Raw genomic sequence first — 27,020 nt, forward strand, 5'->3', positions numbered from 1 at the left:
AAGTCTTAACCCAATTGAAGACTTATGGGAGATTCTGGAGTAGTGTCTGAGACCATTAACAAAACACCAAATCGTGGAATTTCTTGTTGAAGAATGGTGTTGCATCCCTCCAATAGAGTTCCAGACACTTGTAGAATCTATGCCAAGGCACATTGAAGCTGTTCTGGTGGCTTGTGGTGGCCCAAAACCCTATTAAGATATTTAAAGTAGAATTGACATCATTTTAACTACTTTTCAGGTATGAAACAAACAGACAATCATAATATCAATCAAAAATATCAAATTCCCACTTTATGCTACAATAACAACTTTAAATGAGATTTTAAAAATAGGTTCTATTTGACTCAACATTCCATGACATACAGTAAGGCATTGTTGGCAGAATAGATGGATGCAGTTCAATGCATGATTCACATAATTTGCCAATAAACTTCTTGGTAGGCCAAAACTATTTTGCTATCAGGTTGTAAATTACAGCTGGCCTGGTACATTGTTTGCTGCCTCCATTTGAGATGCACTGTTTCAATATTTGGGACCAAAACTGACAAATGTAACTAAGGCTGGGAATGTCAATACAATCAAACTAGCAAGGACAATGATCACAAGTCAAGTGGCTAATAGGCTAGCGTATCTATTTATGTAGCAATCTAAAAACATTGAGCCTAGCGTTAACTAGATAGCTGTTAGGAGGATGTCATGTCATTGGAGGAGTGGGTGAGTGACTGAATCCCCCCCCCCCCCCCCCCCCCCCCCCCCCACCCCAGCATATAGTTTTTCGGTGGCTACACAGATAGAACAATGAGAGATATTCCACCAGGTGTATAAATGTGAAGCATCCACTTGGCGTTTCCAATCACTACCAAATATGTTAGCGAGAGAAAGCCCAGTGGCCGGCAGTGGGAGAAGATGAAACGAGATGGATTTTGGCCGAAATTCTGCACATTTTCTCAGTGAAGAAACATTTGATCTCAATACAGTTTTCTGTAACCAAAACTAGAATCTGTTATGAACAGAGTCGACAAAGTTTTGTAGACTTTACCCTTTGCCAAATTAAATTGCATTGTTTAGAAGGAGTGCAAAGGTGAACTGAGTTATTGCACATGTACAATTCACAGAGTAGGGATTCCCTGGTGGAAATATGCAAATGTTTGCTAGAAATAGGATCTTGCTAGCTTGAGCTTGGCTCTGCCCACTTCCTTGCTAGTTCTGCCCACTATGACTAATTTGTTCCCATTGGAAACGACAGGTTGTGGTCTATCTTGGGTTAGTTATAAAAATCTTTGCTACACAGCAAGAGATGTAGGTGTCATTTGGTTAGCTAGCAAGAAATGTGAATTGCTTTGTTAGCTATCTCCAGATAACATGTAAACAGCCTAGACAGCTCTGCTAGGCCGAGTAACATGGTCAGAGTGAGGTGTTCTCTCATTTGTGTCTGGAAGTAGCTAGCTAATAAGCTAGCCAATTTTAGCTAGTTAGCTTGGGTGCTTGGTTGGGATAAGCATGCATTGGCAGGCAAGCTGTAGAAGGACGAGTAGGCCCTATCGTTTATAAGTGCAATTTTGACGGCCAACTAGCTGAAAAAGTTTTAAGAGGGTTTATCTAATGTTCCCTCGTTAGATTTGAGCTAATATCACACTAGTTAGCGTTAGTTGTTGATCTTGTTGTTTATGTGCATAACTGAGGGAGAGAGAGCCTACCTGTTCATGATTGTTTGATCAATAGGACTGTTCCCAAATGTAAGAGGACTCCCGTGGTGTTTACATATTTGCAGAAATCCATTCAGGTGCATTTTGTGACTTTTGGCGAATGCTTTCTAATGATCTAAAGTCGCACTGTTGTTACTGCCTGTAAACACTCAGTCCAGTTCAAAGTGAATGATGGCTGCCCGATACGCAAATAAGTAGGATTTGAGTCACTTCAAACTGCAAATGTGAACAAGGCTTTAATAGTGGTGTTTCCTTCATTTTGGCAGTTACCTGTAAAAAATAAAAGATCAAGAATGCCCCCTACAGTCCAATAAGGTTTATTTATTTTAACCAATGTGCAGTTGAGCAAATCTCATTATACATTTCAAAACAGCATGGTATATAGAGACAGGTTTCCAAACACTCTCCTCTGGGACCACCAGATGTTTGACATATGTTTTGGGAAGTACTGGTATAGAGACTTGAAGCAAATAAGACATACAATGTCCCAGTTAGGCTATACGGTAGCAAATAGCTATTTATTCAACTAGCAGGTTGTTTGGGATATTTTTAGAGGCCAACCTCAAAGTGTCTGTATGATGCTGGATGTGAAACCCTTCTAAATTAATCATAACAGGAGATATCTGGACTAGGCTAGTAGTCCTCTCCCTACAAAATGGGGTGTTAACCCCAATGTCATGGCTAAATTCCCAACCTGGCCCCATTCCATCATGGCCACTTAATCATGCCCCTCATTCCTAATTGGCATATATCACTCCTCACCTCTACACCTAATAGCTGATGTGCGGTGCGCATTCTGGCAGAAAAATGGTCGCCGTATTGGTGGTGGATGAAGTGTGTTTCCCCCTTACTATGTAAAGCGCTTTGAGTACCTCAGTTGGTAGAAATAATATTATCCAATCCACGATTCATTATTATTACAAATGTCACTAAGAACCTTTTCCCATCTTCCAGAGCCTTGAGCTCAAAATACACTGGGTTAAAGTTCAATTCTTTACATGTAATAGAAACACCACAGGGGAGAGAACCATGTTCACCTAAAGCGGTGCGTCACCTCCTAATGTTCAACTAATCATAATTTGTCCATTTTTTCAACAATGTACACTCTATGGTTGTTGATGGGTTTGTAAAGTTAAAAGGATTCACTGATCATGCTGTTTTGGTGTGTCTTCGGTGTGAGTGCAAAAGAAGACTGAGGGGTATTTTGGTCATGCATATTATGTATGAGTCATGAGATATTTTTGGTAATGTTTTGCCTTGTTTTCCAGGACTCACCTGACCTCCTGGATGGCCCTGGCAGCATGGCCTGGCTGGTTGTCATAGATCTTCACTCTGTAGCCCCCACTTATAAACACCATGGCCCAGGAGCGCCCAATCAGCCCACTGAAATACACACAGAACAACAGAGCCAACATTTATCAATCAATCAATCTTTTCTGTCCCCAGAGGGAAATTTAGTTTGCCCCGGAATGGCTGCATGCTTTTTATGAGAAATTAAATCCCTAATGACCAAATAGACCAGTATGGCTCAGTTGTTAGAGCATGGCACTTGCAACACCAGGGTGGTGGGTTTGATTCCCTCTGGGGCCACCCATGTAAATTGCTTTGGATAAAAGCACCTGCTAAATTGTAAATGTATGACTAAATTATTATAACAACATGATATATATATATATATATTGTAACGACCCTGGGTTTATAAGCGGAAATCGACTCTGCAGCACGAGCATGCTTTTGCGGCACAGTCGATAGCGCGCCGGACCTCGGGCTCGAAGGTTCGAGACCTGATCCCTGCTGTTTCATTACATTGGTGTCAGAAGTGATCGGACCTTGCATCCACAGCAGTGCATGTGCTTGGCCGGTGAGCGCGTTCCTGTAAGACGTAGAGTCGCAAGCTAGCGCGAGGCCCCGCTCTTTGAAAGGAGGGGGTAGTGTAACGACCCTGGGTTTATAAGCGCGGAAATCGACTCTGCCGCACGAGCATGCTTTTGCTGCACAGTCGATTAGCGCGCCGGACCTCGGGCTCGAAGGTCGAGGGTTCGAGACCTGCTCCCTGCTGTTTCATTACAATATCATATAATAGGAGTGATCCTCGATTTGGCTTAAATTCCCCAAAAAAGGGTGGTAAGGTTCAACAATGACAGCATACATTTTTTGTGCCCTCAACATCCTTCAGGATTGTCCAGAAACAGTGTCTAGAGGAGGCAAGAATAAGAAAGCAAAGGCAAATAAAAATGATGCCTGTTCTTGAAAGAAACCGTCGCCACCATCAAAATAGCCATATGATGACCATATACGTTTGGAAAAACTATGTGTACTAGATTCTACATTTTCATCTAGACAAAAAATACATTTTAATTCAGATAACATCACATGATTTGCCTATAGCTACGAGCACAACATCCTGACCTGATATGATATGATAAATTCAGTGAGTTACGTTATAGGCTAGAAAACACAGAGGCTATTCTCTCGTCTTGACACATGCACAACAAATATGAATACAATATATGTAACAACAAATGTTCAGTGTCATGAAAATGAACTAATTTCTTTACTTAGAGAAGTTTAGTTAATGATCAGCTGACCCTACTCAGCTCGAAGTTCACATGCATAAGCACAAAACGTTAGCTAGCTAACGTTAGTTGTTGGAGCAAGATTTTTTAGACAGAAAAGCTCGTGAAATGTGAGGCTTCTGCTCACCTGCCAATAACGGTAATGGTCTTCTCCTCAGAGGAACTCATTTTGCAGTTTTGATTAGCAGTAAGTTATTGCAACATTGAAAACAGTAACTGTTTTTCCAAGAATACTCTGCCTGCAAATCCTGCAACGCCCCTACTAGTCACATGATTGTACGGTGCTCCAAAATGTTACAAATAAAACGAGCGAAGAAAATTAATCATATGAAAATGTACATTCACCGATTTGCATTATTTTATTAATCATGTGGTGATGGTCTTGTTTAGCTATAGCGTTACTTTTTACATTCTAAGCTGAGAACATTTTATTTTTTGTTGTTGTATGAAACGGGTGTCGCAGCTTCCTCACGTACTGTATCCTAGCAACGGAATTGGGCGCCCTTATCCAATTGTATTGCGCAAAACCAAACCCTTCTATGATTGACGTACATTCAAACCAATCGAGGCTTCAAAACCAATTCAATACCGCCCATATAGCTTTGCATTGTGGGATCGGAACACTCAAAAATGACTACTGTCCGAGCAATATATTATCAATATATTATCTAGTTAGAGAAGACCGCATCTGCTCCATTCCATAGAAGTGTTGGCCGTAAGTAGTCAGTATCCATTCGTAATTTTACTTTTTTGTAGCTAACGTTAGTGTTAATGAGCTAGCAGCTTAGCTAGTTACATTAGCTAATGTAATGCTATTTTTATTTTTTTTGCTAATGTAATGCTAATGAACTGCCCAACATGTAGCTAGCTAGGCTAGCTAGTTTGCTTTGTGAGTCAATGACATTCGGATTCTTTGTAGCTAATGTCTCTCTGTCTATGCTCATGCGTACTATAGCAGTAGCAAGACACTCAATGTGATGCAATTCATCAGATCTAAAACCTGTGTTGTTGTCCTCCTCCTGGGCCTAACAGAATCGCAGAGGAGATGGAACATGTACATCTTGCTGCTGAGGAAGATGACCTGTACTCTGGCTACAACGACTACAATCCAACATTTGATTCAGAGGTAGCTATAGCAAGCCTAGTGTTTTCTTTTGAATTAGAGTACTACCTCATCTTCACTTTTGTTTCATACTGAATTTGTGATTATTTATAGTATTGTTGAATTCATGTCTTGTGTTTAACAGGAGCTTGACAATGATGCTGGTTTTCAGCAAGCAGTCAGGACAAGCCATGGGAGAAGGCCCCCCGTAAGTGTTATAACAGTGTCTTGACAGTTAGTCAAGATATGGCATAATTAAAGCAATGTGCTAATGACAACTGAATCGAGTTATACATTCTTTGTGTTAATTTTCTAAGATGACTGCCAAGTTTCCTGGCACTGCCATTGGAGGACGGGCTTTGGGGACCTCTTTTGGAGTAAGTCTATGGATTGTGTAAGATTTGGTTTACTTGTTACATGTTGATTGTAAATCAATGTTTCAATGATGGGTAGGCTATAAAGTAGGGTTGAGAAGGAACTACTGTAAGTGTTACTGTTGTTCTAAGTATGAGATGCAAACAAATTGTTCAGAGTGAAGAGGAGGCACATAGCCAATGATAATTCAGAAGATACAGCTTAGAGTATTGCATTTGAGCATGTTTGATATTTGACACTCAGGTAGAGAGCAGTTTTGGCTGTGAGAGCAGGCTTCTGAAGGTGAGAGAGCAGCCATGGCATACTTGGTAGCAAGTTATGTGAACATTTTCAAGAGAGGAGAATAGAACCCTTGTCTAAAAAATCTATATGATAATATAGTATTGACTGAATCAGTTGATGGTGTTTTATCTGTTCAAGACCTCATTGATGTTTTAAAAAATGTGTGAATTAAAATGCTGTGACTTGCAGTCTAGGATGCCCATGGCCTCATCTATGGGCAGACCCATGACTGGAGCTGTACAGGTGAGAGCATCAATACTGATCAGTTTCTCTAGTTGTCCTATTGGATTCTTACCCAGTACTATGTGGCGAAAGATTATGCTCAATAACATGGAAATCTGATGTATGTGCTGAACTGTGGGTGTCATTTGTTGTGACAGGATGGAGCAGCTAGGCCTATGACTGCAGTCAGAGCAGCAGGCTACTCTTCAGCCATGACCAGAGGTGAGCTTACTGGGGAGGGCAGGAGGGAGGGAGAGGGTTGTGGTGGTCTCATACACTCTCAATAGACTGAAGTATGCAGAGATTGTCAGGGATTTTTCTGCCATTGTAATCCTTGGGTGAGCTGCCTAAACATTTCTTTCAGTCTACTAAGTCCAAACATTGTAAATGTTTTTATACAGTTGAAGTCAGAAGTTTACATACACTTAGGTTGGAGTCATTAAAACTTGTTTTTCAACCACTCCGCAAATTTCTTGTTAACAAACTATAGTTTTGGCAAGTCGGTTAGGACATCTACTGTGTGCATGACACAAGTCATTTTTCCAACAATTGTTTACAGACAGATTATTTAACTTATTGTATCACAATTCCAATTCCAGTGGGTCAGAGGTTTACATACACTTAAGTTGACTGTGCCTCTAAACAGCTTGGAAAATTCCAGAAAATGATGTCATGGCTTTAGAAGCTTCTGATAGGCTAATTGACATCATTTGAGTCAGTTGGAGGTGTACCTGTGGATTAATTTCAAGGCCTACCTTCAAACGCAGTGCCTCTTTGCTTGACATCATGGGAAAATCAAAAGAAATCAGTCAAGACCTCAGAAAAAAATTTGTAGACCTCCACAAGTCTGGTTCATCCTTAGGAGCAATTTCCACATGCCTGAAGGTACCATGTTCATCTGTACAAACAATAGTACGCAAGTATAAACACCATGGGACCACGCAGCTGTCAGACCGCCCAGGAAGGAGACGTGTTCTGTCTCTTAGAGATGAACGTACTTTGGTGCGAAAAGTGCAAATCAATCCCAGAACAGCAGCAAAGGACCTTGTGAAGATGCTGGAGGAAACTGGTACAAAAGTATCTACAGTGAGGCAAAAAAGTATTTAGTCAGCCACCAATTGTGCAAGTTCTCCCACTTAAAAAGATGAGAGGCCTGTAATTTTCATCATAGGTACACTTCAACTATGACAGACAAAATGAGAGAAAAAAAATCCAGGAAATCACATTGTAGGATTTTTAATGAATTTATTTGCAAATTATGGTGGAAAATAAGTATTTGGTCACCTACAAACAAGCAAGATTTCTGGCGCTCACAGACCTGTAACTTCTTCTTTTAAGAGGCTCCTCTATCCTCAACTTGTTTTCTATATTAATGGCACCTGTTTGAACTTGTTATCAGTATAAAAGACACCTGTTCACAACCTCAAACAGTCACACTCCAAACTCCACTATGGCCAAGACCAAAGAGCCGTCAAAGGACACCAGAAACAAAATTGTAGACCTGCACCAGGCTGGGAAGACTGAATCTGCAATAGGTAAGCAGCTTGGTTTGAAGAAATCAACTGTGGGAGCAATTATTAGGAAATGGAAGACATACAAGACAACTGATCATCTCCGTCGATCTGGGGCTCCACGCAAGATCTCACCCCGTGGGGTCAAAATGATCACAAGAACGGTGAGCAAAAATCCTAGAACCCCACGGGGGGACCTAGTGAATGACCTGCAGAGAGCTGGGACCAAAGTAACAAAGCCTACCATCAGCAAGGGCATTGAAGATGAAACGTGGCTGGGTCTTTCAGCATGACAATGATCCCAAACACACCGCCCGGGCAATGAAGGATTGGCTTCGTAAGAAGCAGTTCGATGTCCTGGAGTGGCCTAGCCAGTCTCCAGATCTCAACCCCATAGAAAATCTTTGGAGGGAGTTGAAAGTCCGTGTTGCCCAGCAACAGCCCCAAAACATCACTGCTCTAGAGGAGATCTGCATGGAGGAATGGGCCAAAATACCAACAACAGTGTGTGAAAACCTTGTGAAGACTTACTGTCATTGCCAACAATACAAATACATTTAAACTCAGTTTATGTAAACTTCCGACTTCAACTGTATATACAGTACCAGTCAAAAGTTTGGACACACCTACTCTTTCAAAGGTTTTTCTTTATTTGTACTATTTTCTACATTGTAGAATAATAGTGAAGATATCAAAACTGTGAAATAACACATGGATGGATGGAGTCATGTAGTAACCAAAAAAGTGTTAAACAAATCTAAATATATTTTAGATTCTTCAAAGTAGCCACGTTTGCCTTGACGTCTTTGAGAACTAAGAATCGACAAAAATAAAAGCTAGACAGTTGGGGAGAATTTTAAAATTACAAAAACAATGAATTTAGCAGTATTAATTTTGTTGTTATGTTTAAGTAAAATAACACAGCATTATCCATGGCAAAATGCATAGATATCCTGCATAGATTTGCAGAAAACTAGCTTTTAAACTGCAACATTTTGTCTCCGCTGCATAGCAGAATATGTAGAATCGCAGGAAATTAGCTTTAAAACTCCCCAAAAAATGCTCAGCTCCATGGAGAAATTTGTAGAACCGTAAGAAATTGTCTTGAAAATACAAAAATGTCTCTACAGCGCCAAGATGAGGGCCTCTAAAATGTAGCCTCGCTGACTGCCAGCCGTGCTCATTCCTATTGCCACCACCTAAGCCCCTTTTTTGATCCAGAAAAAAAGAGGCTTGTTAAAATGAGACAGCAAGTACAGAACTTTTCATTCGCAGGTTGTTACAAAAAATGTTTCTGATATTCCCAGGGTCTACATTTGACCCACTGGGTCAGTCCAAAGGACCGGCTCCTCCATTGGAGGGCAAAAGTGAAGATACGTAAGAGTTTGTTTCTGTTTCTGCTGCTTATCCTCATTTCAATATGCAATTCTCAGGTTTTCTCCTATGAATCTGTAGGATAATGAAGGTTAGGACGATTTGTTTTCAGGCCGGATGAGAAGGTGAAAATCCTGGAGAAGAAGGTGAACGACCTGATAGAAGAGAGCTGTCTGGCACATGGCCATGGAGACCTACAGTTGGTCAGTCTCCCCCTGCCTCTTATCTGTACTGAATAACTTACAGACATCGCACACTTAGGGATGTGTGATGCTTTACCTCTGACTGTGTTTTCTACCATTGTTATTACAGTCCCTTGATAGAGCCAAAGAGGCAGGGCGGAAGGAGAGAGCGCTGGTCAGACAGAGGGAGCAGTCAGGCAATGCAGACCACATCAACCTGGACCTCACATACTCTGTGAGAACAATAACAACTGTCAATAGAAATACTCCTCTGTCCACATCACTTGGACCTCACCTACTTGTGACAGACATTATCTTTTGAGGTCAATGTTGGTCAGATGTGATTTGAGTTTATATATTTTTTTCTTTTCCAGGTCTTGTTTAACTTGGCAACTCAGTACGCCAACAATGACATGTACGCGGAGGCTCTGAACACTTACCAGGTCATCGTAAAGAACAAGATGTTCAGTAATGCAGGTGGGTGGGAGAAGGATGTCATATTTTAGATTAGCCACTGACATGACAGTAAAACAATGTTTTACTTTCTTTCCAGGAAGATTAAAAGTGAACATGGCCAACATCCACTTCAAGCAGAAAAACTACCCCAAGGCCATCAAGTTGTACCGCATGGCCCTGGACCAGATCTCCAACTCCCACAAGGAGATGAGGATCAAGATCATGCAGAACATCGGTGTGGTCTTCATCCGCATGGGCCAGTACTCTGACGCCATCACCTCCTTTGAACACATCATGAGCGAGTGCCCCAATATTAAGACAGGCTTTAACCTGATCCTGTGTTACTACGCCATCGGAGACCGAGAGAGGATGAAGAAGGCCTTTCAGAAGCTCATCTGTGTTCCTCTGGGGATCGACGAGGAGGACAAGTACATCCCACCCAACGTGAGCACTTCTATTCTGTTCTCAAACTTAACATAGTCAGCACAGTGAAGTCCTTAGCAGAGCACTCTAGTGTGCACTCTTCAGAACATGGAAAGTTTTAGGCTTTATTGTAGTAGCACTTACTGCATGTTATGCTTCACAAGTCATCCACATTAGTTTTGTTTTCAGGATGACACCCATGCCAACCTGGTTATTGAAGCCATCAAGAACGACAAACTTCACCAGATGGAGAGAGAACGGTAACTGTCTTATCTGTACATTATATAAAACATCACTGTTCAGCGTTTTCACATCTGTACATGTTTGTGGCCGCTGGAACCTGTTCTCTTGACTGCAGTAAAGCCCTGGCTGAGAAATTCATCATGACATCAGCCAAACTCATCGCCCCAGCCATCGAGGCGACGTTCGCCGCCGGATTTGACTGGTGTGTTTTTCCAAACCTGAACACCAGAGGGCGATACAGGGTAAATGTGGGCTGGAGTCCCCCAAGGCAAGTAATGGTAATACTGTGTGGTTGTTTCTGTAGGTGTGTGGACATGGTGAAGAGTTCCCAGTACGTAGAACTGGCCAACGACCTAGAAATCAACAAAGCCATCACCTACCTGAGACAGAGGGACTTCAACCAGGTTGGTGTGAGTGTGTCACCGAGTCTAAACAGTCTTCACCTGTACCACATGAGGGAAAATATGTATTTTTTCCTTTTCACTCCATTATGTATGTATGTGTGTACATCTCTGCTATATTGTCTGCCTATGTATCAGATTCTCCATTCAGCGGTTTACTTTCACCACAGCTTTTCTCTTCTTCACTCCCTTCATTTTGTTTGTTTTCCTTTTCTCCATCTGCATGGCTCTTAAGCTCGAGGTATGTGGTCTGCTCTTTTGTTTGTATGTGTAATGTCCTTGTCAGGTGTGTGTGTGTGTGTGTGTACTATTTGAGCGTGTCATGTTATAATGATGCTAAGGGATGGGGTTCCTTCAACAGGCTGTGGAGACTCTGAAGACGTTTGAGAAGAAAGACAGCAGAGTGAAGAGTGCTGCAGCCACTAACCTCTCCTTCCTCTACTTCCTGGTAAGACTCTCTCTTTCTGATTTAATGATATTATATAGTCATATTAGGGAGATCCTCCTTTGTTCAATCACATTAGCATACTTCCTTGAACTGTATGGCGTATCTCTCTTGGTGCGATGACCTGTGACCCCATCAGGAGAAAGACTATGACCAGGCTGACCGCTATGCCGACCTGGCCATGACAGCCGACCGCTACAACCCAGCGGCGCTCATCAACAAGGGCAACACAGTGTTTGTGAAGAAGGACTATGAGAAGGCTGCAGAGTTCTACAAGGAGGCTCTCCGGAACGACTCGTCCTGCACTGAGGCCCTATATAACTTAGGTAAACTTAACCGTCAGAGTTTAATTCAGCAAGATCATTGTTGGGAGCTCAGGGATCTGTCTACTCTGCTGTTATTAATCATGTACAGTAGTCTTCCTATTCTCACAGTATGTCCTTTTTCCTTAGGTCTTACCTATAAGCGTCTGGGGCGTCTGGAGGAGTCTCTGGACTGTTTCCTGAAGCTCCACGCCATCCTGAGGAACAGCGCCCAGGTCATGTGGCAGCTAGCCAGCCTGTATCCTCACAGAATACTGAGTCATTAATCTTTGCCTAAAAACAATGTTCTTATAGGAGCACTTGTCTACAACTTAGAAAGTGTGATCCTTGACTGAAGCTCAGCTTTGAGATGTTGGAGGATCCTCACCAGGCCATAGAGTGGTTGATGCAACTGATCACTGTGACGCCCACAGACCCCCAGGTATTGGCCAAACTGGGAGAGCTCTACGACAGTGAGGGAGACAAGTCTCAGGCGTTCCAGTACTACCAAGAGGTCAGTCATTCCCAACACACCACTGATCTATCTATCAAGAGAATCCTAGTGTCATTATGTTTCTGTCAGTTGTGTTAATGTATCTAACTGTATGGATTCAAACACTAGTAGATGTGAGTAGTAGATGGTATTGAATCAAAGTTAGAGTGCAAATCAAATCTTATTTGTTATGTGCTTGATATGCAACAGACGTAGACTATTAGTGAAATGCTTACTTATGGGTCCATTTCCAACAATGCAGTTAAAAATAAGATGCATAAATAGTGACACAAGGAATAAATACACAGTGAATAACAAATAAAAATGTGTAAAAATAGCATGGCAATATACAGGTAGTACCAGTACCGAGTCAATGTGCAGGAGTACGAGGTAATTGAGGTAGCTATGTACTGTACATATAAACTACCGTTCAAAAGTTTTGGGATCACTTAGAAATGTCCTTGTTTTTGAATGAAATGCACACCTTTGTCCATTTTAAAATAACATCAAATTGATCAGAAATAGATAGAAAACAAATTACTATTGTAGCTGGAAACGGCAGATTGTTTTTATTTAAATGGAATATCTACATAGGCCCATTATCAGCAACGCTATGTACTACTCCCTTCAAAGAACAGCGCAAGAGTGTCTAGTTTGAGAAACAGACGCCTCACAAGTCCTCAACTGGCAGCTTCATTAACTAGTACCCGCAAAACACCAGTCTCAACGTCAACAGTGAAGAGGCTACTCCGGGATGCTGGCCTTCTAGGCATAGTTCCTCTGTACAAAACAAATCACATTTTATTTGTCACATACACATTGTTAGCAGATGTTAATGCAAGTGTAGCGAAATGCAGCAGCCACTCAATGTTAGTGATGGCTGTTTAACAGTCTGGCGTGGAGAGATAGAAGCTGTTTTTCAGTCTCTCGGCCCCTGCTTTGATGCACCTGTACTGACCTCGCCTTCTGGATGATAGCGGGGTGAACAGGCAGTGGCTCGGGTGGTTGTTGTCCTTGATGATCTTTATGGCCTTCCTGTGACATCAGGTGGTGTAGGTGTCCTGGAGGGCAGGTATTTTGCCCCCGGTGATGCGTTGTGCAGACCTCACTACCCTCTGGAGAGCCTTACAGTTGTGGGCGGAGCAGTTGCCGTACCAGGCGGTGGGTGATACAGCCCAGCAAGATGCTCTCGATTGTGCATCTGTAGAAGTTTGTGAGTGCTTTTGGTGACAAGCCAAATTTCTTCAGCCTCCTGAGGTTGAAGAGGCGGTGCTGCTCCTTCTTCACAACGCTATCTGTGTGGGTTGACCAATTCAGTTTGTCCGTGATGTGTACGCCGAGGAACTTAAAACTTACTACAATCTCCACTACTGTCCCGTTGATGTGGATAGGGGGGTGCTCCTTCTGCTGTTTCCTGAAGTCCACAATCATCTCCTTTGTTTTGTTGACGTTGAGTGTGAGGTTATTTTCCTGACACCACACTCCGAGGGCCCTCACCTCCTCCCTGTAGGCCGTCTCGTCGTTGTTGGTAATCAAGCCTACCACTGTAGTATCGTCCGCAAACTTGATGATTGAGTTGGAGGCGTGCATGGCCACGCAGTCGTGGGTGAACAGGGAGGACAGGAGAGGGCTCAGAACACACCCTTGTGGGGCCCCAGTGTTGAGGATCAGCAGGGTGGAGATGTTGTTACCTACCCTCACCACCTGGGGGCGGTGTCTGTGTTCTTTTGCCCATCTTAATCTTTTATTTTTATTCGCCAGTCTGAGATATGGACTTTTCTTTGCAACTCTGCCTAGAAGGCCAGCATCCCGGAGTCGCCTCTTCACTGTTGACGTTGAGACTGGTGTTTTGCGGATACTATTTAATGAAGCAGCCAGTTGAGGACTTGTGAGGCGTCTGTTTCTCAAACTAGACACTCTTGCGCTGTTCTGTGAAGGGAGTAGTACCTGATACTGGGCCTCTGTAGATATTCCATTAAAAATCAGCCGTTTCCAGCTAAAATATTAACATTTAACAATTAACAATTAAAATATTAATATTAACAATATTATCAACATTAACAATGTTGTACTCTAATGTACTTGTCCTCTTGCTCAGTTGTGCACCGGGGCCTCCCACTCCTCTTTCTAGTCTGGTTAGAGCCAGTTTGCGCTGTTCTGTAAAGGGAGTTGTACACAGTGTGGTATGAGATCTTCAGTTTCTTGGCAATTTCTCGCATGGAATACCCTTAATTTCTCAGGAATAGACTGACGACTTTCAGATGAAAGGTCTTTTTGTCTGGCCATTTTGAGCCTATAATCGAACCCACAAATGCTGATGCTCCAGGTACTCAACTAGTCTAAAGAAGGCCAGTTTTATTGCTTCTTTAATCAGAACAACCATTTCCAGCTGTGCTAACATAATTCCAAAAGGGTTTTCTAATGAACAATTAGCCATTTAAAATTATAAACTTGGATTAGCTAACACAACGTGCCAATGGAACACAGGGAGTGATGGTTGCTGAAAATGGACTTCTGTGTGCCTATGTAGATATTCCATTTAAAAATAATCTGTTTCCAGCTACAATAGTCATTTACAACATTAACAATGTCTACACTGTATTTCTGATCAGTTTGATGTTATTTTAATGGACAAAAAAAATATTTTCTTTCAAAAACAAGGACATTTCTAAGTGACCCCAAACTGTAGTGAAGGTAGGGGTGAAGGGACTAGGAAACATAATTGTGTGTGTGTGTGTGTGTGTGTGTGTGTGTGTGTGTGTGTGTGTGTGTGTGTGTGTGTGTGTGTGTGTGTGTGTGTGTGTGTGTGTGTGTGTGTGTGTGTGTGTGTGTGTGTGTGTAATCAGCGCAATAGTTAGTGTAAATGCAGGTAGTCCGGGAAGCAATTTGATTAGCTATTAGCTATATCAGTCTTGTTTAAAAGTCTAATGGCTTGGGGGTTGACGCTGTTCAGGGTCCTGTTGGTTCCAGACTTGGTGTGTTGGTACCGCTAGCCATGCGATAGCAGATAGAACAGTCTGTGGCTTGGGTGGCTGGAGTCTGACAATTTTTGGGGCCTTCATCTGACGGTATAGACGTCCTGGATGGCAGGCCAAACTGGGGCCAAACATAATAGTTTGTAGGTGAAACCGTTCGGACTCTACAGACGTTTTTGTGAGAAGACCGATGTCTCATGGTCTGACAAACACCGCTCTAGCTCTGCCACCTTTCACCGCAGATGCGGAAGTGCAATATTGACGGATGCGGTAGATTGAGACGTATCCAATGCAACAACAAAAAACATACCTCTAGTTTAAACTGACAGATTTTGATGGATTTTCTTATGTTACTTAGATTGACGCACTGGTGCTTCAGTCGACTCAAGGGTGTTAATAAATTAAACTTGAAACGTGATAACTAGTCATATAATCTAGTATCCTTAACTAGCATTGAAAAAGTGAATTCATTCTTCTCTACCTAATAAAAAAATCTCTCTTCCCATCTTCTGAATCACGATTGTAACGTCAGTACAGTAGCCTATGCTCTGGATTGGGGAGGGGCAGGTAGCCTAAACGCGCGCACACACTGGCAAAGATTTTCATCTTGCAGGCAGACACTGGAATATGTTTGAGTGACAGAGTGCGAGTTTTGCATAGGCGCTTTGTTTTGTTTTTTGTGGGACTAGAAAAAATGCCTGGAATGTAACATTTTATTAACCGGTTTCTATGCTTTTAAAATAAGATCTGTTTCGGAACCATATGGATCACTTTTGTTCCAGATTTTGTTTCTGTTCCTTGAAAAAAATATATATATTTTGCAGTTCTGTTCCCTGAACCGGTCCTTGGTATTGACGCTTTGCCTGCTTGATGGTTCTTCGGGGGGGTGTAGCGGGATTTCTTGTAAGCCTCCGGATTAGTGTCCCACTCCTTGTGGATGTTGCCTGTAATCCATGGCTTCTGGTTGGGATATATACATACGTCACTGTGGGGACGATGTCATCGATGCACTTATTAATGAAGCCGGTGTGGTAAAATCCTCAATGCCATTGGATGAGTCCCAGAACATATTCCAGTCTGTGCTAGCAAAACAGTCCTGTAGTTTGGCATCCGCTTCATCGGACCACTTCCGAAATGAGCGTGTAACTGGTACTTCCTATTTGAGGTTTTGTTTGTAAGCAGAAATCAGGAGGACAGAGTTATGGTCAGATTAGCCAAATGGAGGGTGAGTGAGAGCATTGTATGTGTCTCTGTGTGTGGAATAAAGGTGATCTAGAGTGTTTATTATTATTTGTCTGTCCCCGTCCTCTAGTTGCACAGGTGACATGCTGGTAGAAATGAGGCAAAACGGATTTCACTTTTACCTGCGTGAAAATCCCAGGCCGCTAGGAGCTCTGCCTCTGGATTAGCATTTTCTTGATGGCTTATCGCCCTATATAGCTCGCTGCATGCAGTCTTAGTGCCAGCATCGATTTGTTGTGGTAAGTAGACAGCTGTGAAAAATCCAGAAAACTATTTTGTTACAGAGTATGGTCTACAGTTTATTATGAGGTATTCTAACTCAGGCGAGCAGAACCTCGAGACTTCCTTAACATTAGAGACCGGCACCACATGTTGTTAACAAAGAGACACACACCCCTGCCCCTGATTTTACGAGACACTGTGGTTCTGTCCTGCCGATTCATAGAAAAAACAGCTAGATTTATATTAACCATGTCCTCGTTAAGCCACGACTCAGTGAAACAGGATATTACAGTTCTTCAGGTCCCGTTGATAGGATAGTCTCGAATGGAGCTTGTCTAGTTTATTCTCCAGTGGTTGTACATTCGCCAATAGAACAGAGAGAAGAGGCGGTTTATTCACTCACCACCATAGTTTCATCAGGGTGCCCTGACGTAACTCTATATCGTAGTCTTTTCCTCTTCCGAGGGTCGGGATTAGGGCCTGGTGCCGGGTGAGTAGTATGTCCTGTGCGGTCGAGTCATTGAAGTAAAACACTTAATCCAAGTCGAGGTTAGTGATCGCTGTTCTGATGTCCAGAAGCTTTTTTTGGTCATTGGAAACTATGGCTGAATCATTATGTACCAAAAAAGAACATACAAAATAGCCTAATTGGGCAGGAGCTTGTAAAATGGACGCTATACATGCCAGCGCCATTGTGTCCCAAAAAGAAGTTGACTTTGTGCTAAATCTGAACATTCTCAATGTGGTCCCTTGTTCAGTCCTTCAGATATTTCCCCTCCAACATTGACGTTATTGAGTGGCTGGGGGCCTACTACATTGACACTCAGTTCTGTGAGAAGGCCATCCAGTACTTTGAGAGAGCTACACTAATCCAGTAAGTCTCTAGTCCTCATCTCACATTAATATCAATATGTATGAGTCTTGAGTTTTACATCATAATGTGTGTAACAAGTAATATCTTTTGTTCTTTGAGCCTCTATTCCGTCACTTCCACCCAATAGCCTAGGGACACGGTTATGTTGTATCATGCCCCTGCAGTATTGATAATTTGTCATGTGGTTTCAGGCCAACTCAGGTGAAATGGCAGCTTATGGTGGCCAGCTGCTACAGAAGAAGTGGTGAGTTTATCCACCTCACTTTTGGCTAATGATGACTGCATGATTTTTATTGTCCAAATGATTTGGTCCTCACCTTTTATAGTGTCGTGACATTACTTATATTACTCTAATGGCTGTTATGCATCGATTCAACTAACTATGTTTAATTGTTACTCAATTCAATTAATCATGTAACAATTTACTCATTAGGATTTTGGGGCACCACGGAAGAAGTTGTTTAATGAGATACCATCTCCCAAAATTAAACTCTAGATGATATAACTATCGATAACAGTCATTTATTAATCATTACCTCATATCAGTCTCATAATTCTGAACGTCGCATACTCCTTGCATCTGCACAAATCCCAGCTTTACTTATAATTCCATACCACACAAATTGATTTAATTGTTTATTTACTAACTAACTAAATGATAACACCGGACACACACACAGTATAGGTTATTGATTAGAAGCTTAATGCGATGAAAACAGGTCCCTAGTGGACTAACGACAACATGACTGCTTGTTTATAAAAAGAGGAAAGAGAAGAAAGGGAGACAACACTTATAGACTTGTAACTATGCTCATAGTAATCCTAATACTTTGCCCCGAACCACCGCCCATTTGGGTAAGCAATAATGAATGTATTTACGTGTTGAATGTCTTCCTTCATCGTGTATCTCTGTTGAACCCAGGCCTTTGTGAAAAGGGTTCCGTTGGGCCTTCTCCCGAGCTCAAGTGTAAGGCTCTGATTATCCACAAGAGGTCCTTCTTCTTAGTTGTCCCTGGCTACAATGCCTTGTCCTGTAGTCTTAGGCAGAACTAACAGGATCCTTCTCCCGTCCTGGAAGAGTGGTCCTCTGAAGACCGCTAATCTGCCATGTCAATGATCCCCAGTAGGGTGATGGGAGCAGTGTACTCGATTATGTTTTGAAGAGAGTAACAGGATGGTTCTACTTAAATTAACTTTCTTAGATACAGTTATTAGAATAGCTACTCAGCCGTAACATTGATTGTGAGAGAGGCTACTTTGTCGTCTTCACCACGTGTTGATTTTCAGGGTCGTAACCAATGGAAACCTAAGCTGCAGCTTGAGTCCTTCTGGTATGTTAATTCTTAACTCATCCTTTACACTCTCGCACAGAGGGACACACTCTCTGAGCTCCCTCGGGCGTGGCTACTTACTGGGCAAAGTATTATCAAAACTATGATCTCTTTAGAAAACTAAAATCACATTCCTATCTTACCAAAAATGTTCTCTTCATCCGTGATATTTCCTACACAATGTCAAGGATGTAAACCAGACATACACAGTGTGAAAGCTCTTCAAGTCACAATATATTCATTATCACTTTTTTTATACAATTTTTTTTATGCCATCACAAAATAGACATTAATTTCCCATATTCCATCTCTCATCATTCCCCACATCTGAATGTTAGAAATATTGTCCATGTTCACTTTTGGACGTTAGAATTTTTGGGCGGCAAAATGTCTCTGGAGCAAAGATCGATTCCAATCACCACTACTGAAGACCAAAAAGAGTAATCTGCTGCATACAATTTACTATTGGTGTGAGGTGTCATCAAACCCCCACACCAATCCCTCCTTCCCTCTGTGGGTGAGAGGGGTCTGGGGGAAGGCAGTTCCATTGTAAACCTGTTCTTTGGATCCTCACAGGAGAGTCATGACAATATATATTAATTATTCCATGTGCAATGACCTGAACATTTCTGCTCTTTGTTCCTTCATCCTCAGGAAACTACCAGAAAGCCCTGGAGACTTACAAAGACATCCATCGGAAATTCCCGGAAAACGTTGAATGTAATCCACCCGATCCCTTCTTGTCCTCTCAGCATTACTGCTCTAATGTAATGGTTTATTTAAAAAAATATATACTGATACTGACTCTGGGTGTTTTTTTTTTCCCCCCAGGCCTGCGTTTCCTGGTGAGGCTGTGCACAGACATGGGGATGAAAGAGGTCCAGGACTACGCCACCAAACTGAAGAAGGTGGAGAAGATGAAAGAGATCAGAGAACAGGTACTCTATTTACTCACTACTCTCTTGTTTAAGGCTACTGACAGTGACAACAGCACCGATCTGAGGCCACTGGAGGCGTTGGCTTCATTGTGTCTTTCCTATGGAAAACAGACAGAGAATACAGACTTCTCTGTGAATCAGAAACATCTGCTCCTAAATCAGTGCTGAGATGTTCTTGGATCAGAACCGTCTTTCTAAGGAGTGACTCTAATTCCTACTCTGTTGTTAACTGGCCCAGGCTTTGCTGACATCATCATTACAGATCAACTCCAGTGTCTCTGGCTGGTTTTGCTCCCTGCAAGTGTCTTAGTTTACACCATAGAAACCAACCTAGTTAGATAAATCACTTTGTCTGTGCGGTACTCTGTATTGTTGTTTTTGTGGATATTGGATTTTAACAGACATCATTTCTCTCTCCTCTCTAGCGGGTGAAGTCGGCAAGGGAGGGCAGCGCTCGAGGCACCCGGAGAGAGGGCAGCGCCAGCAGTGGTGAGTGATGACCCTGAACACCTCTACACCTAAACACACTCTGTCTCTGACTTCTTCTATTTAATGGTAATAGAGGTAACTTTTATTCCAGTAGTTGTTCCATTGCTACAAGATTCTGCCTTGGCCATTGGAAAACTATTATTGCATCATATTCGTTGTAGTCATCAGCACATTAAGAGTTAGGTGTTTGCCTTCAAGTACAATTATTTGGATTATGTGGTAAGAGAAGACTGCAAACTATTCCTCCCAAAGAATATCTGAAGTTTGTGTCCATGCCCAGGCAAATTATGTCGTTTCTTAGACTTGATATGCTCTGTCAGCTAATGTTATAACAGTAATGGCTTAGTTATACAGTATCCAGACCAGTATACATGCTGACATTTTTGGTGAAATAATTATGTACCATAGTACAGCTGCTTCAAACAACTCCCCTTATAGCCACAGCAATCATCCATCAGCATTCGATAGTGTAGTGTTTCCCAACCTTTTTTGAACCGTGGCATACCTTGATGGGTTATACAATTCTGATGCACACATACGCTGAGTGTACAAAACATTATGAACACCTGCTCTTTCCATGACATAGACTGATCAGGTGATCCCTTATTAATGTAAGTTGTTAAATCCACTTCAATCAGTGTAGATGAAGGGGAGGAGACAGGTTAAAGAAGGATTTTTAAGCCTCAAGACAATTGAGACATGGATTGTGTTTGTGTGCCATTCAGATGGTGAAGGGGTAAGACAAAAGATTTAAGTGCCTTTGAATGGCTTATGGTAGTAGGTGTCAGGCACACCAGTTTGTGTAAAGAACTGCAACGCTGCTGGGTTTTCAACCTCACCAGTTTCCCATATGTATCAAGAATGGTCCACCACCCAAATGACATCCAGCCAACTTGACACAACTGTGGGAAGCATACTGCAAATCATCTATTTTCGGTGACAAATGTTTTTTATAGATTTAAATAGGGTTTCTTTGAAATATTTTCATACTTTTCATAGATCCTTACTCATGGTGGTTAATTTGTATGTAGCCCTTTAATAACAGCATCCAGTGATTGTGGCCCCTCAAATTATACAAACGTGATCTGTGGAATGTTGTTACGTTTATAAGCGAGTGCTCTGAAAATAATGAAGATTAGGAAACGTTTCACGACACTCCTGAGTTCCTAGGAACCACTGATTTACTGTACAAATGTCTGCACACACTTCGTCTTACAATTAATTTACGCTTTATTCTCTTATGGCACTTCAGAGGTGGATATCAAAGCAGGTGAGCAGGACAGTGTTATTATGTGTTTGAGGCAGATCACACAGACGTGTGCTTTTAACACAGACAACTCTTTACTCTCCTCTTGCCATTTTAAATGTATTTTTCTTTAACTATGCTGTTCTAACTTGATCCTCAACTATCCCTGTCCTCTCTGGTCACTCTCTTTTATTGCATGCTTTCCTTTTTCTCTTTCCACGTCTTTCTTCTGGATCAGTCTCTCACCCTGAGCCTAAACACAGTCCTCTGCTTGCCCAGGGGAGAGGTATGTACTGTACTACAGAATGGAACGCTATTTGTCACAGTAATTTGTCAATGAAGAAAAGGGTGACATTACGTTTGTTTGAGAGGTTTTACATTGTTAGAAAAAAGAAACGCCACCATTTCAATAAACTATTGTCAAATGACTAAACTCTACAGTCTAGCTTTACAATTCACTGTGTCCCAGAAATCTTCTGTTAGCAGTGAATGGCCAGGAATGACTCCTTCCTGCAATTCACACCCTCCAGAGAATGGTTGCACTAAACACATTGCAAAGAGTGAAAACCTCCCTTCTTGAATGCACATCTAAGAGTTGTCCCTCTTTTGGCCCTGTTGACTACAGAAAAATGTTTACATAGTGGTTGTTATTTAAAAACTGGAGTTGTTGTTACTTCAGCAGTCATCTACTTATGACTACTCTCACTGAGGATCCAGTATGGTTGAAAAGCATTTCACAGATACTTCCAAATCCATGCTTACACTCTTTGATCTAGAGTGTAAGCTGCCCTCTTCTTGTGCAGGGAGGTCAGATCGGCCCAAAAGGTGAGAGCTGACTCTTTGACAGGGAAACGTATAGCTAGACACTCATGGTATGTGCAATTTAAAAAAAAAAAAAATCTTCGGTTTTGAGGCAAAAAAAGGGATTGCTTTTCCACTGGAAATCTCACTGCATTTTTGAGGGAGTTGGCCCTGGGGAAGGCTGGGATTTGAGGAACAACAGAATTGGGCCTCTTCCTGTTTTCATGGTTGGAATTTTTTTCCATGACTACCTTGTTGCCAGATGTGGAGTGTGGTTGTCTCTTGCCTGTTCCCCACTTTTATGGACTGCTATGCGGACCTGACATCTGAGCCTAGAGCTGTCACACACACATTCTGCCTATCTATTTCCTTCTATCTCCTTCTTTCTCTCAAACACACATTAGCCAGCCTCTCGTTGTTACCCTCTGTTAGAGAGGGATAAACAATCACTGCTAAATGTGAACCATGCAGATACAGGGCAATGAAGGGGCTGGTCCCAACAGTAAGCAAGCAGGTTAATCCTGTGTCTGTTCTCAGACAGTGGACACAGCAGCCATGGCACCAGCGCCAAGGGGGAGAGGCTGAGCGCCAAGATGAGGGCACTGCCTGGCTCCAATGAACCCTACGAGGCCAGCAGCCAGCGAGACATAGGTGAGACACACACACACATACTCCCTCCTTCCACTTTCAACAGTTTTAGACTTTCAGTGTAGGTTTTTTGTCTTCAATTGTACAACTCTATCTCAGGCCTCTGATCCGTCTTAACACCTTGTGGAGAAAATCATGTTTTATTACACTTTTATTTCATCAGGGGAGCCCATTGGCACCAGGGTCTCATTTTCAATGGTGCCCTTAGGAAGAAAAATCTACACGAACGTCCCATAAAAAAATTTAACAAATTCAACATTGGACTCCTAAATTACCATAGCGGCACCAGGGAATCAAGACGCAGGGAGTTCTGCAGGTTATTCAAAAAACGAGGGCCATTAAAACTGAAGGCAGATTTACCTAATTCGGTGGACACCCGAGGAACCTCGAGTTAACCAACCCTGTGAACGAGTTTAGTAACTCATGTTTTCATACTTCAACAGTGAAGTTAGGTAAGTCGGAAGCTTGTGTTGTTGAGCTTTGTAAACAAAACGGGAATAGTGAAGTGATCTACGGGACTTTAATGAGGACCAGCCAAACTTTTGATACAGGATGCAGTGAAGCGTATTAAAACTGTCAACTGTGATATAGCACGATGGTAGATGGCATACAAAGGTTTAAAGAGCAACTGACTTTAAAAAGCAAATCATCCCTTTGAAAATGGCCTATGTGGCATCAATAGGAGTCGAACAGTTATTCTAGTGTAAAAATGTACTATAACGTTGAATAGGATCAATTTGGTCATGAAGTCAGTCTCGTCTAAAACGGAGTTTGGAACACTCATGCATCACAATGGTTAAAATGAAGGTTGAGTTTTGATTTGACATTGTCAATTTACCCACCAATATGGGATGAACAGCTGCGGTGATTGCACTCTAGCCAATAGTATAGACAATGAGACAGACTGGCCCAGCAGCTCCGACTTTGTTTACATAAGACGACAGCACGTTGCACATGTTTTTTACTTAAGAAATACTGCACCAAACACCTTTTTAGTTAGATGTAAAATTGTGCAATTAAAACATCCTTGGCAAAAACGTTAAAATTATAGATTTCTTGAGTTCTAAGATTCATTCTGGCTATTTTGAGGAAGTGAAATAGGCTTCTGTGTCTACAGTGTCTCATTGGGTGCAAACGTCATTAACCAAATGCGGAATCAGCCAGGAAACACCTCCAAGACTGAAATCTATTTTTTTTTAATGAGCAACAGAAAAACACACGTGACAATCGGTGTATTCTGTCGTTCTTTAAGAGTAGTTGCTGCTGCAATCTGGTAAATGGTGTCACCATAGTCAAGAACTGGCAGGAAAGTTGACTGTACAATCTGCTTCTTGCTGTTTAGGGAGAGGCAAGATATTTTTTTTCTTTTTTTTAAAATAAGCCTTTGCTTTTTAACTAGCTCATCAGTATGCTTTTTAAATGTTAAATCCTTGTCAATCCAAATGCCTAGATATTTGTAGGCGGGAACCCGATCGATGGGATAACCATTCAACAAATATATATGTAGTCCATCTGAAAATGTTTTGCGAATATGAGAGAACAACATATATTTAGTCTTGCCCACATTAAGTACAAGTTTTTAACCAACCGGGGCTTTCTGTAAGGCAGCAAAGTCAGATTGCATCTCTAACAACGCCTGGAGTACATTTGGGCCAATGTCATACATAACAGTATCGTCTGCATACAGATGAATATTACACGTTTTAACAGATATCATTTTTATGATCTAAACTATTTTAACACATCTAAAACTGTGCTGTTTGCAGGTCTAAAACCAGACTGTTTTAGATTAGATTTTTTTCACCTTTATTTAACCAGGTAGGCCAGTTGAGAACAAGTTCTAATTTACAACTGCGACCTGGCCAAGATAAAGCAAAGCAGTGCGACACAAACAACAACACAGAGTTACACATGGAATAAACAAACATACAGTCAATAACACAATATACAGTGTGTACAAATGAGGTAAGATAAGGGAGGTTAGTGGCCACAGTGGTGAAATAAAGGAGCAAAAAATAACAGTACGGGGATGGGGTAGTTGGATGGGCTATTTACAGATAGGCTATGTGCAGTGATCTGTGAGCTGCTCTGACAGCTGGTGCTTAAAGTTAGTGATGGAGATATGAGTCTCCAGCTTCAGTGATTTTTACAATCCGTTCCAGTCATTGGCAGCAGAGAACTGGAAGGAAAGGCGGCTTTGGGGGTAACCAGTGAAATATACCTGCTGGAGCCTGTGCTACGGGTGGGTGCTGCTATGGTGACCAGTGAGCTGAGATAAGGTGGGGCTTTACTAGCAATTAAGAATAGAGTGAAAAAAATGTAAAAGCTGAGAGTTGGCCAGGGATTCTAAAACTTTGGAAAGGCAAAATCATTTGGAAATTGGATGGTAAATATCTGTCAGAAAGATCTCCTCCTTTCAAGATCTTAGGGATAACTGCAGAAACAATTGTAAAGTAAAAATAAATGTCAGTCAATGGTTCTGCAATAAGTGGGGCAGAGCGCTGCAGTAAAAAGGGATCAAGTGAATCAACACCTATTGATGTTTAAAAAAAATCCATCTTTAGCAAAGCACTTAGTAAATCAAGTGGTTGAAATGAAAATGAAGTATGTGATTCAGTCAGTGCATCATTCTCTCCAATCTGTTCTGAGGTGTCTAAAGGACTCCCTCTAGTGGAATGATGCATGACAGAGGCCCGGACTAAACAGACCATAGAAGCAGTATACCATCCACTGTCTATAGGCAGTGGACCATAGACCACCATCTCTACCTCTTCATCAGCACTAACACAGCTCAAATCAAATGTGCCGAATAAAATAGGTGTAGACCTTAGCGTGAAATGCTTACTTACATGCCCTTAACCAACAATTCAGTTTTACGAAAATAAGAGTCAATTATTTACTAAATAAACTAAAGTAACAATAACTAGGTTATATACAGGGGATACCGGTACCGAGTCAATGTGCGGGAGTACAGGTTAGTCAAGGTAATTTGTACATGTAGGTAAGAGTAAAAGTGACTATGCATAGATAATAAACAGCGAGTAGCAGCATTGTTAATGCATAGTCCGGGTAGCCATTTGATGAACTGTTCAGCTGTCTTAAGGCTTGGGGTTAGTAGCTGGAGCCTTTTGGACCTAGACTTGGCACTCTGGTATCTTCATGAAGTCACTCACCCTCCCTCTCTTTCCTAACATTACTCATCAGGGGATTGGTGTTGTGTTCCCCTTACAATATTTTGAGTGTTCTGCTACGACAGCATGTACTTTTCACTTACAGTGGTGTTCTAGTGTGGGTGTCAATGTGGAACACAGTATCTGCAGGGAGTGTAGTACACCTTAGTCCCATGTGTGCAATATAATAATGAATAGTAACCACATATGTCCCTGTGTAGATGCCTCCTACGTGGATCCACTGGGGGCTCCGATGGAGAGACCAAAGACTGCAGCTAAGAAGCGCAATGAAGAGGACGAGTTTGCTGATGAAGAGCTGGGAGATGACCTACTACCGGAGTAGCCAGCTGCAGTTCCCTGCTTTTCTCCTCCCCTCTTCCTTGAAGATTAAATGAGTCGGGTATTCCTAAAAAAAATGGAAACTATGTGAGTGTGACTCGAGCCTCCCTTATACATTCAGACAAACCTATGGCGTAAACTGAGATGATTATTTTCCCATATGCGTGTCTGGATGCGTTTATCAACTTGAAACTTTGTGGAAAGTCCATTGTCATTAACTCTATGCTACCTTCAGGATAGTAATATAGTTTTAACACAATTTAGAGGCTCTTCATTTAAATGAATACTTTAAAGGCTACAGATGTTTATATTTTTTTGCAATGTAATATTTATTGTAATTTGCTACAGGCAAATTCTGTGTTCTGATTGAGGTAAAAAAGCACATGTATCTCTCTGATTTGTCTTGTGAACTATTTTCAATTGACTTGAAAATTAGAAAATGTTTTTTCACCATACATTTTACCCTTGTTAATTGTGGCTGTGTAGCACATGGGGATGTGTGAAACTTATTCCTCAGCCTGGTGTCCCCACTTGGCAAGACGCTTCAGGAGTGTGGTCACGTGTGCTAGCAAGGCAGAGGTCCCAAGTTCACACCAGGTATGGGCCCAATAATGAGGAAGTGGCATAGCCGCGGGAAGTAAGGTTGCTTCAA

The 27,020-nt window shown here is 41.8% G+C and overlaps 2 protein-coding genes across 8 annotated transcripts in view; one reads left to right on the top strand and one right to left on the bottom strand.

Annotated features, from left to right (window-relative positions):
* The window catches only part of LOC139402948 (crystallin, lambda 1), a 32,170-nt gene extending 27,573 nt beyond the window's left edge, over positions 1-4,597 (bottom strand). For both annotated transcript variants that reach the window (XR_011633275.1, XM_071146778.1), the window contains exons 1-2: positions 4,410-4,597; positions 2,982-3,089 (exon numbers count right to left, since the gene is read on the bottom strand). Coding sequence is in view for 1 of the 2 variants with exons in the window: in XM_071146778.1 (XP_071002879.1) it covers positions 2,982-3,089; positions 4,410-4,450 (149 nt within the window). In the remaining variant the exon portion in view is untranslated. The remainder of the gene's footprint in view (positions 1-2,981; positions 3,090-4,409) is intronic.
* Positions 4,598-4,878: 281 nt separating this feature from the next.
* LOC139402882 (intraflagellar transport 88 homolog) lies at positions 4,879-26,763 on the top strand. Of its 6 annotated transcripts, none has more exons than XM_071146771.1 (27): positions 4,892-4,997; positions 5,315-5,408; positions 5,530-5,592; positions 5,702-5,761; positions 6,231-6,284; positions 6,422-6,485; positions 9,082-9,151; positions 9,261-9,351; positions 9,461-9,565; positions 9,705-9,807; positions 9,884-10,230; positions 10,399-10,469; positions 10,568-10,654; positions 10,757-10,862; positions 11,215-11,301; positions 11,438-11,624; positions 11,751-11,859; positions 11,964-12,114; positions 17,291-17,406; positions 17,598-17,650; positions 19,392-19,457; positions 19,569-19,675; positions 20,101-20,164; positions 21,417-21,434; positions 21,649-21,696; positions 22,749-22,862; positions 26,251-26,763. In XM_071146771.1, the coding sequence occupies exons 2-27, from the start codon at positions 5,328-5,330 to the stop codon at positions 26,370-26,372; spliced, it is 2,544 nt and encodes an 847-aa protein (XP_071002872.1). In that variant the 5' UTR covers positions 4,892-4,997; positions 5,315-5,327; the 3' UTR covers positions 26,373-26,763. The 6 variants fall into 6 exon arrangements, with proteins under 6 accessions (XP_071002876.1, XP_071002872.1, XP_071002874.1 ...); XM_071146773.1 differs by having other exon boundaries at positions 10,757-10,856; XM_071146772.1 differs by lacking the exon at positions 4,892-4,997 and having other exon boundaries at positions 5,168-5,408.
* The last annotated feature ends 257 nt before the right edge of the window (positions 26,764-27,020 follow it).

Source organism: Oncorhynchus clarkii, chromosome 3, assembly GCF_045791955.1.
Source record: "Oncorhynchus clarkii lewisi isolate Uvic-CL-2024 chromosome 3, UVic_Ocla_1.0, whole genome shotgun sequence".
Lineage (NCBI taxonomy): Eukaryota > Metazoa > Chordata > Actinopteri > Salmoniformes > Salmonidae > Oncorhynchus > Oncorhynchus clarkii.